The sequence below is a fragment of the Silene latifolia genome, chromosome X (assembly GCF_048544455.1).
Source record: "Silene latifolia isolate original U9 population chromosome X, ASM4854445v1, whole genome shotgun sequence".
In the NCBI taxonomy this organism is placed as follows: domain Eukaryota; kingdom Viridiplantae; phylum Streptophyta; class Magnoliopsida; order Caryophyllales; family Caryophyllaceae; genus Silene; species Silene latifolia.
Window position 1 is genome coordinate 330,281,869 of NC_133537.1, and position 17,251 is coordinate 330,299,119.

Below are 17,251 nucleotides of genomic sequence, written 5' to 3' on the forward strand. Positions count from 1 at the left end.
TTGTCTGGTTTCTTGCAGACCGGTTTGGCCAGGATCTGTCGGAGGAGACCTTGAAGAGGTTAGGGCTTGATAAGGACGGGAACGTCGTTGAGCGGCACCCTCAGGCCGACGCGCGTGATCGTAGATTGGCTCCCAACGAACTTATGGACAAGCGGTGAAGGCACTTTGGATCGGCGGCGGCTCAAGCACGGGTTCTCGGGGGCGTGCCAAGAGAACATCAAAGGCAAGGTCCAGGTCGGCGACGTTGTCGATCCCAACTCCCTCTTCAACCCCAACGGTCCAGAAGGAGCATGTGGAGGTCATCGATGTCTCCGAGGAGATGGTGACCGTTGCGAAGGGCCCTCCTCCTCCAAAAAAGAGAAAAGAGTCACTGCCGCAAAGCCTGCGCTGCCTCGGAAAAGAGTGATTCACCCGGTCCTCCAACTAAGAAGGTCCAGATCGGTACGGACCTAACCCGTGGTTCGACTTATTTGGTTCATTATGCATTCCCGATGTGAGACTCTACGATGTGTCAATGAATGTTGACATGGATGCGTTTGTGTAAATTTTTGTAGATCCGCCGTCGGCGGCCGCCGTTCTTACCGATCGACAATTAGACAAGCACACTGAGAAGGCGGGTGATAGGAATGTCACCGTTGACTCCGCACTCCAGAAGGTTCCCCCGCCGAGCTTGTGGCAGAGGGTGCAAAAATATCCAAGAGGTTGGCGAAGTGGACTCAATCGGCGGCTCCTACATTATGGAGCAAGAACAGGCCATGGCCCAGGCTGTGCCACTGATCCAACGGCTTAAGCTTGATCTCTCCGCGGCAAAGGGGGAAGCCGGGAAGGCTAAGCTTGACCTCCTAGCTGCTCGGAAGCGTGCGGAGGAAGCTGAGAAGCAGCTACTGGCCGAGAGGGCCAAAGTCGAGGCTGCTGATGCCACCTCTGCCCAGTTGCTGGAGGAGCGGGACAGGTATAAGTGTGACACCCTTAAAAAAATTTAGCGTTATCTAAAAACTTAAATGCGTAAACTCTACGGAAAAACTGGTAGGATATGTTTGTAAATGGTTCAACTAGATAAAACCTGCAATTTCAAAAAAATTTCTTCCTAAACCATTCACAACCAATCCAACTCAAGAAGAGTGTCAAAAACCCTGCAAAAGCTGATAAACTAATTTACATACATAACTTAAGACGCGGAAATATAGTGATACAAACCCAAAATAGAAAAGGGAGACATATGTCCCTTCAAATTATATACAAACCAAAAGTTAAAAGGTTATATACATAACCAAAAGATAAAAGGTTTCTACAAAAGAAAGCCAAACTAGGTCCAAGGTTCCTTGCTCACTAGCTCGTCCGTGACCCCAACTAAGCATCAACAACTTTGTCAATCGCATTTTATACAAACACGAAAGCCACAATTCGGTGGGGAGTAACTTCGAGTCCTCCCAGCCACGAATCGTCAAAATTAATGTAACATGTAGTAAAACATGTAAACAATATGATAAACAATGTAATTATCATGTAATCTATCCTATGACTCCTTAACTGACCAAACTAAACTATCATGTGAATCATATAATTCAAATAGTAATCCAAACTTTATCAACTGTAACCGACTTACATCTCACCTATTACAGTTCATAAAATCACCATACAAGAAAGGGCAATATATCAAAGACAGGCATAAGTTCTTAGCACCGTCAATAGTCACTTTGTAACTCGAGTCTATACCACGAGGTAGGGAAGGTAATCGAACCGGTATCTTGGCTCAGCGGTTAATATTAATAAAACATGGCCAAGAGACAACACAACCCTAGCCTAAAAATCAAGCTTGAGACCTAGACATGCGGATACACACCACCGCACCCAAGACCCACAACTTTTTTTTAAAACAAAGTGAAGTGAGTACCCTAAGGAGTCCACCAAAGGGTTGGCTAGTACTTAATCTGACCACTTACTATCAAAATAAGTAACTGAGGTCATGCCCCAACTTGGATATAAATCCACTAGTCAGGAACACAAAGGCTATCAAGCAGTGAACATATACTCGTCAAAGACTATAAAGACCTATCTATGATGAAGGCCGAAATACTCACCTAGGACCTAGTCCCAGCTAGTCCCAGCTTGAATACTTTAGCCCACACCACACAAGACTCACCACTCAAGTCAATTAAGACACCCACTTAACCATAAGAGGGCAAAAAGTCCAACTTACCAACCTAAATGTTAACATTCTATCATGTGAAAGGCTATATAAATGTCTATTCAGCAAACAACCCAACAATATCCTCAATAAGTATTCAATACTAATTTCCAATTCTAGCAATTTTAACAATATTAAAGGCTTTAGGGGAAACTAGGACCATTTCTACAATACAAGACACTATTAAATTCAATAAGCTATACATGTGAACTAAAGCTTGATAAATGGCCTAAAACAAGAAAAAGGCCGATTATCTAAATCATTCAACCGAATTTTTACCCGCAACCCCAGACCCTGCGGCAGTGCGGGTCAAATTGCGGTGACCAATCACTCAATTAACAGACATCGCATCAGTCAAAGGGACTAAGGCTCAGTTTTCGGCACAATCAACAAAACATTACAATTATCGCTATAAAATTCATTTTGAGCCTATTAATTACAATTTCATTTTGTAAACTATCCTAACATGTGATAACTATTAATATAAGCACAATTTTACCATTAACATAATTTTTGTTACTAGTATGTTTCAATTCAAAATACTACCCATTTGTTACTTATACTATTCTAACATTAATTAACCCGAAATGACCAATATTGTACGAAAAACCGCGAAACAAGCACAGACCAACCCGGGCCAACCCCAAGGCCGGCCGTGGCTGCCGTGGGCCTGCCGGCTGCTGGCCGTCCCCCTACACCACCATTATTTTCCATTTTTGTTTAGTAAAAGACCGTCTGAACATTAATTAATCGTTCCCAATTCAACTTTGTTAATTTAAACTAACAAAAGGCACAATTTAAGCATGCATGCAACAAATTTTAACATGTGAAAAACTACTACTCAAACAAAAATCACCAAACATACAAAAATCAAAAACATGTGACGATCTTTCGTCGAGTAACTCGAAATATGTTACCTTAAGCTAGAAAATGAGCAATTAGCACCTCAAAACCGAAACCCTAACAACAACTAACCGCTATCCTCTACAATATACGAGTCCCCGAACTCGTCTTCCAAATCTTCACCTAATTAAACAATAAAAACACCATAAATAAGCACAATTACCGAAAATACCGAAATTTCGTCTTAAAACAACTTAAAGAAAACTGAAATTAGAACATACTAAGTTGTAGATCTCGGCGAGGGGATTCCGGAAAGGTAAATTTCGTGAAAATCCGAGTAGAAACGAAGAAATTATGGCCAAATTAGCTTGATTTTATGTAAAAATGGTGTTTGTAAGATTAGAAGTTGAAGATGATGAAGGATAGAAGAAAAATCAGAAAAATGAAGGGGAAGGGGGGTTTGGTCCGCGGGAAAGGGAGAAAGAAAGGAGGGAGTCGGGTTTGAGTCGGGATTTTTCGAGTCGGTTTTGACTCGTTTCGATAATAATTAAAACCGTAAGTCAAATGCAAATTCCGTCAAGACCAAAGTTTTTAAACACGAGATTACAAGAAAATTGAATATTCATACTACCCATTTCCAAATTCGTTTACCCAACGTTCAAAAGAATTGTCATTTTCCCCCCGATACGCCCTTATTTCGAAATAAAAAGTTTTACACGGTTTAAACTATTTTTAAACATCTCGAAACTATCAAAATAAATTCTTTTCTTCAAAATATAATAAAATTATATTTCTTTGAATTATTTTTACTTTAATTACTTTAAATATCAAATTTTATTTGATTAATAAATTATTTTCGAAATATATTAACGGTCCGAAATTACGGGGCGTTAAAATAAGGGTGGCTACGACGCCGTTGTTGCCAAAAGGGAAGAATGGAGGGGGATGTATGAGGCTCAGTCGGAGGCACTTGCGGACACTAGGGCTGTTCTTGCCCAAAGGGAGAAAGATATTGAGGTGCTTCAAGATAAGGTCCTCCCTGACTTGTGCGCTCAATTCCGGGATCAGGCCGAGGAAGCGACCAGGGAGGCGATCAAGAGGCTCATTCCTGAAGACTCCTTCCCGTGGGAGAAGTTTGAACAGCTTCTGGACGAGATGGCCGATGCCGCGGAAAAGGCGGCTGCGGAAAAAGAGGAGGCGGCGAAGGCGGCTCAGATAGCCGAGGCCAAGGCGGCTTATGATGCAAAGGTGAAGGAGGCCGAAGAGGAGGCTGAAAGGCTGAAGGCATGTGGAGATGACAAGCTTTCCTCTGGGCCGGCCACCGAAGTTGACGCCGCTCTTTGTCGATGGTGGGCGGCATCAGCGTAGGGAGACGGGCGGTCGTCACCGGACTCACCCGGCGTCTCGGATAGCTTTAGCTGTTCGGGGCCAACCATCGAGCCTTTCCTCCCCGCCATCTTTTGGCGCTTCAAATATCATGTCTGTAATCTTTTGCTTTTCTTTTCCTTGTTTATGTAAGACTTTGGTAGGTTGCGTTTTGGCTTATCCCTATGGGGACGGCCGTCGTCTGCATTCTTCTCGCTTGTAATCTGTTGTCATTAATGAAAGTTTGCTTGTTTTGCCTCTGGCTTGGCCGGGGTCTTTTCTTGTCTTCTTGCGTTATTAATTGAGCGCTTTTTATTTTTACCTTCAGCTTAGCTGAGGCAGCTAGAACGCGTATCTCAACTGCGTTTAACGTCTTTTTCTTGAACATGTTAGCGTGTTGGTCGCTTCCTCTTTCACTCTCGGTCTGACCGAGGCGTCGGATTTGCGCTTCCCAACCGCCGTTGTGAACATGTTAGCGTATCGATCGTTGTGTCCCCTGCCAAGCCTTCGGCGGGCCGAGGCAACTAGGGGTTACGACGCGACAGCGTAAGTTGGCTTATCGATCGTTGTGTCCCCTGTCTGGCCAACGGCGGACCGAGGCGACTAGGGGTTACGACGCGACAGCGTAAGTTGGCTTATCGATCGTTGTATCCCCTGTCTGGCCTTCGGCGGACCGAGGCGACTAGGGGTTACGACGCGACAGCGTAAGTTGGCGTATCGACCGTTGTGTCCCCTGCCAGGCCTTCGGCGGGCCGAGGCGACTAGGGGTTACGGCGCGACAGCATTCTTGGGGTGACTGCCCGGCTTGGGCCAGGGCGTCTACCACGATATGACCGCGGAGGGGGTAAACACTTTGACGGAAAAATTGGGTGATTCTTCATTAGATGTAAACATGCGTTGGGGTGCCAACAATTGTTTTGGACACCTCCGCCGCTACACAAAGTATTTCCTGAGATTTTCAGTGTTCCAATGGCTCATCAGAGGCACACCCTCCATGTCGGTCAGCCGGTATGTACCCGGCCTCATTTCTTCAACCACTTTGTAGGGACCCTCCCAGTTGGCCGTTAGTTTACCATGAATGTTTCCCTTGTTGGTGGCGGCCGACTTTCTTAGGACTAGATCCCCTACTTTCAAGTCCCTTTTGTGGACTCTTCGGTTGTAAGCTCTTCTCATTCGGTTTTGGTACACCGCCAAGTTGAGGCGTGCTGTATCTCGGCTTTCTTCAACTAGGTCTAGGGAGGTTCTTAAGCCTTCCTCATTTTCAACCGGGTTAAAGGTGGCCGTTACGAATGTCGGCACCGTTGCTTCAATTCGGGGGCGCCGGACTGTAGACTAAGTGGAACGATTTGACCCCGTTGCTTCTTTCTCCGTGGTTCGCAGGGACCATAGGACGCCGGGTAGTTCATCGGCCCATCTTCCCTTTAGGTCTTCAACTGTCTTCTTCAAACCATTGAGGATTGTTTTATTGGCCGCCTCGCTTTGTCCGTTGCTCGTGGGTGACAGACGGAGGAGTATGCAAATTTGATAACGAGCTCTTCCGGCCCGGCTCATTATTGTGTCACTCCAAAACTCTCGGCCGTGGTCGAATACCATGACTTGGGGTAACCCAAAACGAGTTATGACATTTTCCCAGATTACCTTTCTTACGGCTGCCGTCGTCTTTGCAGGGTATGCTACAGCTTCAACCCATTTGGTGAAGTAGTCAACGGCGACAATCAAGAACTTTCTTCCGCCGGATGCCGTTGGAAATGGCCCTAGTAGATCCATCCCCCACTGTGCGAAAGGAAGGGGATTAAGCACCGGCTGCAGGTCTCGGGATGGCGCATGTATCACCGGAGCATGCATTTGTGGTTGTTGCATTTTTTGGTCTTGGCTCGGAATCGCAAGCATGGTGGGCCGAGAAATAGCCGGCTCGGAGAGCTTTGTGGGCTAGTGTTCTTGCCCCCATGTGATGGCCGCAGATGCCTTCGTGGATCTCTGTCAGTATTATCTGCGCGTCGGCTGGACCGACGCACTTTAAGAGTGGCCTCGTCACGGACCTCCTGTACAATTCCCCTTCAAACACCAAGTATCTTGCTGCGATCCTGTTTATTTTCTGCGAGAGACTGCGGTCCTCCGGTAGTTCATTTGTCAATTTGTATTTCATTATCGGAGTCATCCACGTTGTCTCGGTCTCTATGTTACCCACCATGCCGACGGCCTCAGTAATGCTCTTGGCATTCCTGATGTCCACCAGCACAGTTCGGCTGACATTCTTGATGGTTGAACTGGCGAGTTTTGAGAGAGCGTCGGCTCGGTTGTTCTCAAACCTGGGAATGCATTGTATCTGAAAAGATTTCAACTTTGAGGTGTCAGCTTTTACCCTTTCCAGGTATCTTACCATTCCGTCGTCTCGAGTCTCGTACTCTCCTCTGATTTGATTAGCCACCAAAAGTGAATCTGTTTTCAAAATGATGTGCTCCGCCCCTGCGGCCCTAGCTAGCTCGACTCCGGTTATCACCGCCTTGTATTCGGATTCGTTGTTTGAGGCCGAGAAGGTAAATTTCAAGGCGTACTCGAACTCGTCCCCGTTTGGGCTGATGATAAGTATCCGGCTCCGTTTGTTCGTCGTGGAGGACCCGTCGGTGTATACCTCCCATACTCTGGGGTTTTGCTCTTCTTGGTATGTGCATTCGGCCAGAAATGCGCGAGTCTGTCCCTTTATTGAGGGCCTCGGCTTGTCTTCGAATGCCGGCCGGATAGCTCTCGCCCATTTGATGAGTCTCCGGATTGCTCAAATTTTTCCAATGCTTTCTCCAACGGCTGGTCGGTTAGGACTGTCACGGGATGTGCGTCGAAGTAGGGTTTCAGTTTCCTTGCAGCGACGACGACAGCGAAGGCTGCTTTTTCAATCAGCGGGTAATTTCTCTCGGTGGGCAACAATGTATGGTCGACAAAGTAGATTGGTGTCTTGTTGCTTCTCCTCTTCTCGACGATCACGACACCGACCGTGGCCGAGGTAAGCGCTATGTACGAGATATAGTGTTTCCCCAAAGATCGGCACGGACGGGGTTGGGAGAGTCTCGAAGATGAGCTTTCGATTGTTTGAAAGCGTGCTCTGCTCCTCCCCCCAGCCGAAGTCCCTATTCCCCTTCAACACCTTGAAAAATGGGGTGCTCTTGTCGGCTGACCGAGAGATGAAACGGGCTAGAGCCGCCATCCTCCCGGTCAGCATCATGACCTCCTTTCGATTCCTCGGCTCCGGCAGGTCTAGGATCGCCTGGACTTTGTCTGGATTGGCGTCAATTCCCCTGGCACTAACAAGTACGCCAAGGAACTTACCTGCCCGGACACCGAAGTTGCATTTCATTGGGTTGAGCTTCATCTTGTACTTCCTTAGTGAACAAAATGTCTCGTGCAAATCGGCTAAGTGCTCGCTGTCGGACTTGCTTTTTACAATAGCATCGTCGACGTAAGCCTCAATGTTTCGCCCTTTTTTATTTTGGAACACTTTGTCCACCAGTCTTGTGTAAGTTGCACCGGCGTTCTTTAAACCAAACGGCATCATTTTGTACATGTATGTGCCGTTAGCAGTGATGAATGCGCATTTAGGCATGTCTTCCTCGGCCATGAACACCGATGATACCACGAGAAGGCGTCCAGCAGCTCAAGATAGTGTAGCTGCCGTCGCGTCGATTAAACTATCTATTCGAGGCAAGGGATAGCAATCTTTGGGGCATGCTTTATTAAGATTGGTAAAATCCACGCACATCCTCCATGCCCCCGATGATTTCTTCACCATTACAACATTAGCTAACCACTCAGGATAGGTACAAGGCATGATGAAGCTGCGCCAAAGCAATTTATCTACCTCGGCTTTGATGGCCTCATCCTTCTCGGCTGAGGAGTTCCTCATCCTTTGCTTGACAGGGCGAGCGGTGGGGAGTACGTTTAGTTTGTGAACAATTACTTCCCGGCTCACGCCTGGCATCTCGGCCGCTGAGTAGGCGAAGACGTCTTTGTTCTTTCTCAGCAGATCTAGGAGTGCGGCTCTGAATCTTGGCTCCAGGTTAACACCGATAGTTACGGTGCGGCCTGGGTCAATCTCCACCTCTTCGGTCTCCGCTCCTTCAACCATGCCGACGGTGGCACCCATGTGCTCGCCCTCCTGTTGCAAGGATGGGCTCTTCCCCTTCTCTGACTTCTTCGCCACTTTGAAGGATTGCATGTTGCACCCTCTGGCGGACACTTGGATATTGACCACTTCGTCCTTTTCGTTCTTTGAAACGAGCTTATGCGCTTCCCCCCGGTCCGAGACATACACCAATGTCGAGCCGGATGGACATTACCGCATCGGCCTCGCTCGGGGTGACTCGGCCTATCGAACGTTGTAGGCGGACGAGCCGTCAATGACCACGAACTCGACATAACGTTTTTGGCCGCACTTCCCTCGCCGAACCTCACCGACAACCTGATTGACCCAAGGGGTACCAGGCCGAAGCTCCGAAAAAAGCTGTACAACGGGTTGGTGCGGGGCTCAAGTCTTCAACTTTCGGACCGAGGTTGAGAAAGCATTATTTGTACATAATGTTTGTGTAGGCGCTGTGTCAATCGGCACCTCTTCACCAGGTGGTTGGCTATGTCCAAGTGGACTACGAGTGGGTCGTTGTGGTGAGGGGTGATGATTCCTCGTAATCCTTCTTCCCAATAGTTATATCGGGGATGTTGGAAGCGGGAGTATTTGTTTTGGGCACAAAGTTGATGGCCCGATACGGCTCGTTCGGGTGCCGTTTGTGCCCATGAGCGGACCCACCATTCTCGTTGCCCCGATGACAACATGGATCACTCCTATCCGTTCAAAGACGGATTTCTTATTTGATCCGCCGGCCTCAGTCTTTTGGCCTTTGGCAACATACTTGCCGAGGCTCCCCTTCCGGATTAGCTCTTCAATGGCATTCTTCGGATGCCGGCGATAGTTGTCGATAAGGTGACCGGTGTGGCCGTGGTACTCACGATCTTGGCTCGTGTCACCGTCTCCCTTCGGCTTGGGGGCCTTTCCCATTTCTGGCCCTCGCCCTTGCTCGGGCGAAAACCTCGGCGAGATACAACCGGGGGTGTGATCACCGTACCGCCTTTGGTGGTACGTTCCCGAACTCCCCGGCGCCCGCCGAGCTCGCTCCCTGGCAGATCTATCGACCGTGACCTATTATTGTCACGGCGTCTTTCATCCGGGTTGTCCTCCCGGTGGCTCTTCTTTCTCGAGTGCCCGGCCTCGCGTGGCCGACCAGTCTTGTGATAGTCCCTCTACCTTGATGGCTTGGTCGGCCATTTTCTGGCGGCGTCTAAGCCCAGGCCTCCGGACTTGATGAGCTCGTTTTTAAGTCTCCCCTTGGGAGGCCTTTCATCGCCGCAAGGCGCCGGCTCGGGATTAATCTCTCGAATCTTTGAACCTTGGCATCGAACCTCTTCACATAGCTTCGTAGAGACTCGCCCCCTCCCCGCCTAATAGTTAGGAGGTCCGATGTCTCCACGGCCCTCCTCTTATTGCAAGAGTATTGGGCTAGGAAGGCGTCCCTTAGGTCGGCGTAAAGATACCGAGCCGTCGGGCAGCCCTTTGTACCAACTCGAGCCATCCCATGCAAGGTCGTTGGGAAGACTCGGCACCAGACTTCATCGGGTTGTTCCCACACCGACATGTACGACTCAAAGGCCTCGGCATGGTCGGTGGGGTCGCTATCCCCTTTGTATGTGAACGCCGGCAATTTTAGTTTGGTTGGCACGGCGGTGTCAAGGACATAGGCACCGAGGGGTGTCGACCACGTGTCGAATGACACGCGGCGATCGGCTCCTCGCGTTCCTAGTCCGGCTCCTCTCCTCGTCTTGGGTGGGGCTTCTCCTCCGACTAGGGTAAGTCGGGCTTCTCCTCCGACTCTGACGAGTCGGACTTCTTTCACTCCTCCGAGGCGAGGCCTCGTCGGGTGCGCGGCGACGCTGTCCTCCGCGGGTGCGGGAAGGACTTAGGTCCACCACTGGCACGCTGGGCTCCTCCGGCGTCTTGACGGGGCCAGCTTCTTCCAGTGCTCCATTCAAGTCTCTTGGAGTCACGTTCTGGGCCCTGGTCTCCTGGACGGGTTCCGCCGCTCTTGTCGGTGTGACAGTGTGAGCCGACGTACTACTAATGAGGTCCAGGAGTAGCTTCGGTTTCGCTACATCAACCACATGTCCCATGATGGTGACTGGTTGGCGGCGTGCGGCGTATCTGGTATTATTGGCATCCCGTACTCCGGCTGAATTACCCGGCCGGTGGAGGGTCGCGCAACCCGAGTTGTGGACGGTATCATCTTGGCGAACTCGGTTTCGTCGATTCACGAATACCTCTTGTTGTTTTGACATCTTCTTAGCTTTTTGGGTGGGTTTTTTTTTTTTTTTTTTGTTTGGGAATGAATGTGACTAGCTTCTAGTATCTTTTCCCCACAGACGGCGCCAATTGTTCCGGGTGTAATTCCAGAGCAGTTATATGTTACCACCCGTGCTTGTAGAATGATGTCTTTAGTTGAATCCTCCTTGCGGTCTCCTGAAACAATGAGCAACCGAGGGGCTCGGCTTTGGGCCGAGCGAACTCACTCCGACGCTCAAGTCGTAAACTTAGAAAGATAAGTTGTTGTTACTTGGTGAAGTATATATTGTAGAGAGATAAGGAAGATATTACCAGTTGAATAGTGATTCTTAGGTTAAATTGTGGATCCTTTACTCAATGAGAGTAGAGGAGTATTTATAGACTTTCACCTTTTGTCACGTAGTGGCCAAGTGGCCAAGTGGCTAGCGGTGGGAAAGATCGATCTACCCCTCGGCCGAGGGACGTATGGCAGGCCGGCGGGCCCCGTTGACTCACCGCCGAGGGGTCTTGGATATGAGTTCACGGATGTGTGCCCCGGCCTGGTGATTGCCCGGCCGGGACCCATCGACAGCCGCCGACAGCCTCGTCGGTTAGGTCGCCTAAGCCGTTGACTTCTTGTGGATATCTTTGACCTTGCTCAATATGTTGACTGGTCAGCGGGTGCAGAATATGCCCCATCAATAATAATAATAATAATAATAATAATAATAATAATAACACACTCCCAGCCAAAAACCAATCCACGCATTCCCCAAATAATTGAACAAAAAGTAGACAAAAAGGCCAAAAAAAGGAAAAAGGACGATCAGGTGTTCTTTGCCGGTCCACCGGCCGCCGGCGAGGTCACCGGTAGCGAGGTCAATGAGAAAAAAGCAGAAATCAAGTGGGATGTGTGTTCACGGTCGATCGACACGGGGCACCCAGAGAGAACAACAAGACCGATGCTAAATTGTTGATTTGGTGCGTTGTCAGGTGGCCGGGTTTCGTCGGTCCCTATACCGGTAGCGAGGCCATTGCAAAAAGGAGGAAAAATGGGTGTGTTCTGCCGGTAGGGGATATCGATCGCCGGGGCACCAAGCATGGAGCACAAAGCTTCATAAAAGCTCGGTTTCGATTCCGAGTTCGAATCTGATTATGCATTGGAGATGGTGGGGTTGCTGTTGTTGATTAATGGTGAGGATTGATTATGGATTGACGGAGGATGGAGTTCAGGTTGTTACGGGTTGAAGGTGAAGGACGCATGGGACAACAATGGTGATATTCGAAAATGGCGGTGGTGATGTCGAGCTTCTGGACTGGTGGCAGCCATGGTGATTGAAGCCGTTGCTGCTGAGATGTCGCAGATGGAGTTGGGAGTATGAATGACGATGATGACTGGTGAATGATGGTGAAGGTGGCGTGAAGCAAGATTGGTGTAGTTGTTGCGTGTTGTTGATGATGAAGCAAAGTGTTGGGGTTGACTTTGTCAAATGGTCAGCTTTGACCATTTCTTTTGTTTTCATTTGATTCACATGCTTTGCTCCATGACCCGTCTCACTCCTCGATTTCCGTTCCCTTTTATTCTTACTCGAATCTCCACTTTATTATATCGCCTCGCCTACAAATTATAAACAATAAAATAATATTAATACTAATGTTATTGAAATCCGACTAATTATTAAATATAATTAAAACGATTAATTATTATAAATTAGAAAATAAATGAGCTAATTAGACAATTAAGCACGCAAAATTGAGTCGTAATAAGATATAAATGCGGGATAAAAAGTGACTAAAATGCTATTCATCATCCTGCTGTATCAATTTCTCATGAAGAGATTCAAAAGAAATTGATGTGTCACGAGCACGAACTGCCTCAATGACGGAGCGATATTTATCGTAGTTTAGGCCGTTGAGGATTTTATTGGTAACATCATCGACATCCATTGGATGTTCTAACTGAGCCAAATCATCGGTACATGCTTTGATAGCAGTCATGTACTCGGTGATGGTCATGTCATCGGTGTGAGATATGTTTTCCAAACGATCTTTAATTTGGAGACGGTGGCCACGGGACGAGTTGGCAAAGGTGTGAGTTAGGGTGGTCCAGGCTGCGGTGGAGGTGGTGTCATTAACAATAAGGGCAGCAATCGGTGGGGATAGGGTACCGATTAGGGCGCCTAGTATAAGCTGATCTTGCCTATACCAGGTCGAAAAGGCAGGGTTGGCAGCGGTAGTGGATTCGGTTGCGGGTGGGACAGGGTCGACAGTGGTGGTGCGTGGTGGTACAACGACGGTTCCATCGAGATAAGAGAAGAGTTCAAGTCCGTTCATAATAGCACGGACTTGAAACCTCCACTGTCGAAAGGTGATAGTGTCTTTCAACTGAATGCAATTGGCAAACGTTACGAGAGTAAGGGGTCGGGTGGGTTCAGCGGTATTGACGATTTGAAGTTGATTGTTCGACATGGTTGGTCGGTTTTCGAAAAAGTCGAGTAGCTAATGCAAGAAGGTAGACACGGATTTGATTTGATCGTGAGGATCGGAGACATGTGATACCATGTAAAGAATAAGAATAAATGTATATTGAATGTGTTAACAATTACAGTGTACAATGGATGATTATATACTAAAGAATAGGGTGAAACCTAAGCTAACTAAACTCCTAGAGAATAGGTAACAGAAGAGTAAAAGAAGGAAGTACAAGCTAAGACTATTGACTAAGCTTTAACAACTAAGACTAAGGGCATTAGCAATAGAGGTTCATCAAGAGATTTGTAGGATGACATGTCCATCATTTTAAAGGTTTGTCAACAAACCTTCTATTGTTGGTGATGAGTGTTGAGGTTCATGGATAAAAGGGGTTACAAATTAGTAACCAGGTTTGTGGAGAGAGAATGTGAGAGGAAAAAAGTATAGTGGGCCATGATATAAACCTTGAAGAGGTTTATTTATTGTTGGTAGGAGGTTTGTAGGTAAATAAGTTTGTATATTAGCTTATGTGGCATGAGAACAAACCTCTTTGAGGTTTGTCTATTGCTAATGCCCTAAGTCTAGCTAAAGATTAATCACGTGGGATTTGAAGTAGTAGACTTAGTATCTTTAACACAAGAATGTCTGCCGCAAGTAAGTCTCAACCTTTATCAATTTTACATGTGTGTAAGATTTACTCATCTTGATCGTATTCAGGTGCTACGCTCGTCTCCACAATCGCGCTACAAACTGTAGAAAGAAAAAATGTGGCCACAGCAATCAGGTATATATATATAGAGAGAGTTAGGTTCAGATGAATCCATAAATTTGGTTGAGTCCATAAATCCATATCTCTACCATTTGATCTTACAAGATGAATGGTTGGGATTAAAACAAAAAAACACTCACCCAACATGCAATTAATGCTTTGTCTCCCATAATTTTAATTATCAATTTTTCTAATCAATTATTTTCTCTTTCCTATCAACTAATTTATTAAATTAATATACTATCATCTATATTTCAATTACCAAAATATTATAACGAAATTCATACCCGCGTAAAATAAAAGCGGGTTCGTAAAAGACTCCGTAAATCTTCATACGGACTCCGATTAAGGCGAAAAAAAATCCTATATTTATTATTTTTTCGAGCCCGACGCAATGGTAATATTTTTGAATACCATTGAGTTTTTGAAATTTTGAGTACGGCTAATTACTAGAAAGTTACACCCTATTTGCTTGAAATTATCTCATTTGCTTGAAATTACACCATGCCCACTTGAAGTTATACTATTTTACTTGATCTTAATTAATTAATTTACTCATATAATTAATTGGATTCCGAATGAAGAGGCGAGGGTGGTGGAACGAACTAAAGTTACACACTTGCTTTGTTAAAGTTATACACGCCACATATTAAAGTTACACCTTCAACAATTCAAATTAGATAGACATGTGATTAAGTTACACAAATTCAAATTTTACATATACAAAATTACCAAAGGACTAAAGTTACACCCGTCAAAGATAAAAGTTACACTCGCAAAACACTAAAGTTACACTCGTAAATCAATAAAGTTACATAAACTTGTGCTAAAATTACAAAAATTCAAATTAAAAAATTCAAAATTTTATATGCGAAATGACTCTAAAAGATTAAAGTTACACTCGTGAAAAATTAAAGTTATACTCATCATAAAGCACTAAAGTTACACTCATGAAGCACTAAAGTTACATAACTTGTGCTAAAATTACAAATATTCAAATTAGTAATATTCAAACTTGTATATTTACAAGATTAAAGTTACACTCGTAAAGTACTAAAGTTACACCCTTACAAAACTGAAATTACATGAAATGCAACTGAAGTTACACACTACTTGAAGTTACACCCTTACAAGAATAAAGTTACACACTATATAATTGAAGTTACAACATTCATCAACAATCATCAATCTAAATGAATCAATCTAAATCTCACATCTTCATCGTCAATCTATACATATCAACATCTTCATCATCAATCAATATCGCCAACCGACTTATCAGCATCATCATCATCATCATCATCATCATCATCATCTCCATCTTCATAAAAAAACTACAATTAATAATTAAAAAATTTAGATATAATTCATCAAAAAAAAACATTCATACAAATCACTATATTTAAAATTATCAAGTCATTTTAAATACCTAAGCAACGATTTCAACAATCCAACAAAAATTAATAAGAAACAAACACAAACCATTATATTCCAAGCAACCGATCAATCTATAACACCAAAGACATATCAACATCTTCATCATCAATCAATATCGCCAACGACTCATCATCATCATCATCATCATCATCATCATCTCCATCTTCATAAAAAAATTGCAATTAATAACTAAAAAATGTAGATATAATTCATCAAAAAAACAATCATACAAATCACTATATTTAACATTATCAAATCATTTTAAATACCTAACAACGATTTCAACAAAATCCAACAAAAATTAATAAGAAACAAATACAAACCATTATATTTCGAGCACAATAGATCAATACTGAATATTTTGAAAACTCAATGGTATATAAAAATATCACCATTATGACGGGCCCGAAAAAATAATAAATTTAGGCTTTTATTTCGCCCTAATCGGAGTCCGAATGAAGATTTACGGAGCTTTTTAAGAAGTGGCTTTCATTTTATGCGGAAATAAAATTTTTGATTTGTTTTGAAAATGAAATAAAAATGAGAGGTAAATGAATTTATAAGAGAAATAATTAACTAGTGTATGGGAAATTGGTGTAAAAGAGACAAACAATTAATTATGCATAGGTAGTGTGAATTGTGTGTCTTTTATCTTTTAATCTCAACCATCCATTTTTTAAGATTCAATGGTTTAGATGAGAACTCATGGACTCAACCTAAAATGGGCCACACATAGGAGTCGAACCTCCAACCCCCCACACAATCAAATACAAAGACATTCCTCTCAACCACTACACCAACTTGGTTTTCTAATAATCGTGCGCAGAAATAAATTTTATCATCACCTTAAGGGAGGGCACGTGCCTACCCATTCCCTCACCCAGATCCGCTCCTGGTTAGGGGTATTCAGGAAAGGGTAAGGGAATTAAAATATTAAATGTACTGATTCCTTTAGTTTGTCTTTGTTAGACATAAACAAAGAGAATGAAGTTCCCTCCTTTACCCCTAAACTCCTCTAATTCCTTACCACGCTCGAGTATCTCAAACGCTCTTATAACCACCACCACCTGGCCGCACCCCCTCCGCCCCATCGCCGTCGTCCTCATGCCATCACCGGCGTTGCCCTACACTGGTGCTATAATATCTAATTCCTTACCCTTTGTAAACCCTTTCCTAATCCCATTCTCTTTTCCTTTTCCGTACCAAACGCCCCCTAAAGTCTAAAGCCATTGTTCTGAAATTCGATCGCACTTGGGGATGTTGCATTCTCGTAGCTACATTAGCTTGTTTTCTTCATTATTATTTGGAACATTATTATTTGCCTATGTTATATGCATATTATGACTTGGTTTGTTAACTTTCCCGCGACATAGTACGCTCATTTGAATAAAAAAAACTTGATTTGTTAACTTTAGATTTTCTGAAATCTTGGTTTTCAATTTCTCTTTTGGAAAATTTACGAGAAACCGTCTCAGCTATTGGTTGAATTTCATTGGTTTAGATACTGATGTCTCATCTCTTATCCCATATATATTATGGCACATAATTACATTTTACTAAATCACACACAGAGTAATTAAACTATGATATTAAGTGGTAAATGAAAAATGTGGTGTAAAGATATTAAGAAGGGACACAATTTAGGACAAATGATCATGATTCGTCCAAAATAAACTTACTCGAAATATAAATTTGTGTTTTTAAGAAATCTACATGTAAGCATTTGATCCTTTCCAACAAGGTGTCTTTCCGTGTCACAATTTCTTGTTCCAGTCCATACATGTATAGCACCTTACAATAAAGGTGATTATATAAAGAGGTC

General features: G+C 44.6%; 1 protein-coding gene across 1 annotated transcript in view; it reads left to right on the top strand.

Moving 5' to 3' along the window:
* Positions 1-16,404, top strand: part of LOC141620845 (ubiquitin-ribosomal protein eL40z fusion protein-like) — a 69,507-nt gene extending 53,103 nt beyond the window's left edge. The window contains exons 5-7 of the mRNA XM_074437608.1: positions 13,856-13,877; positions 13,941-14,007; positions 16,399-16,404. Of these exons, the coding sequence (XP_074293709.1) occupies positions 13,856-13,877; positions 13,941-14,007; positions 16,399-16,404 (95 nt within the window). The remainder of the gene's footprint in view (positions 1-13,855; positions 13,878-13,940; positions 14,008-16,398) is intronic.
* Positions 16,405-17,251: the final 847 nt, after the last annotated feature.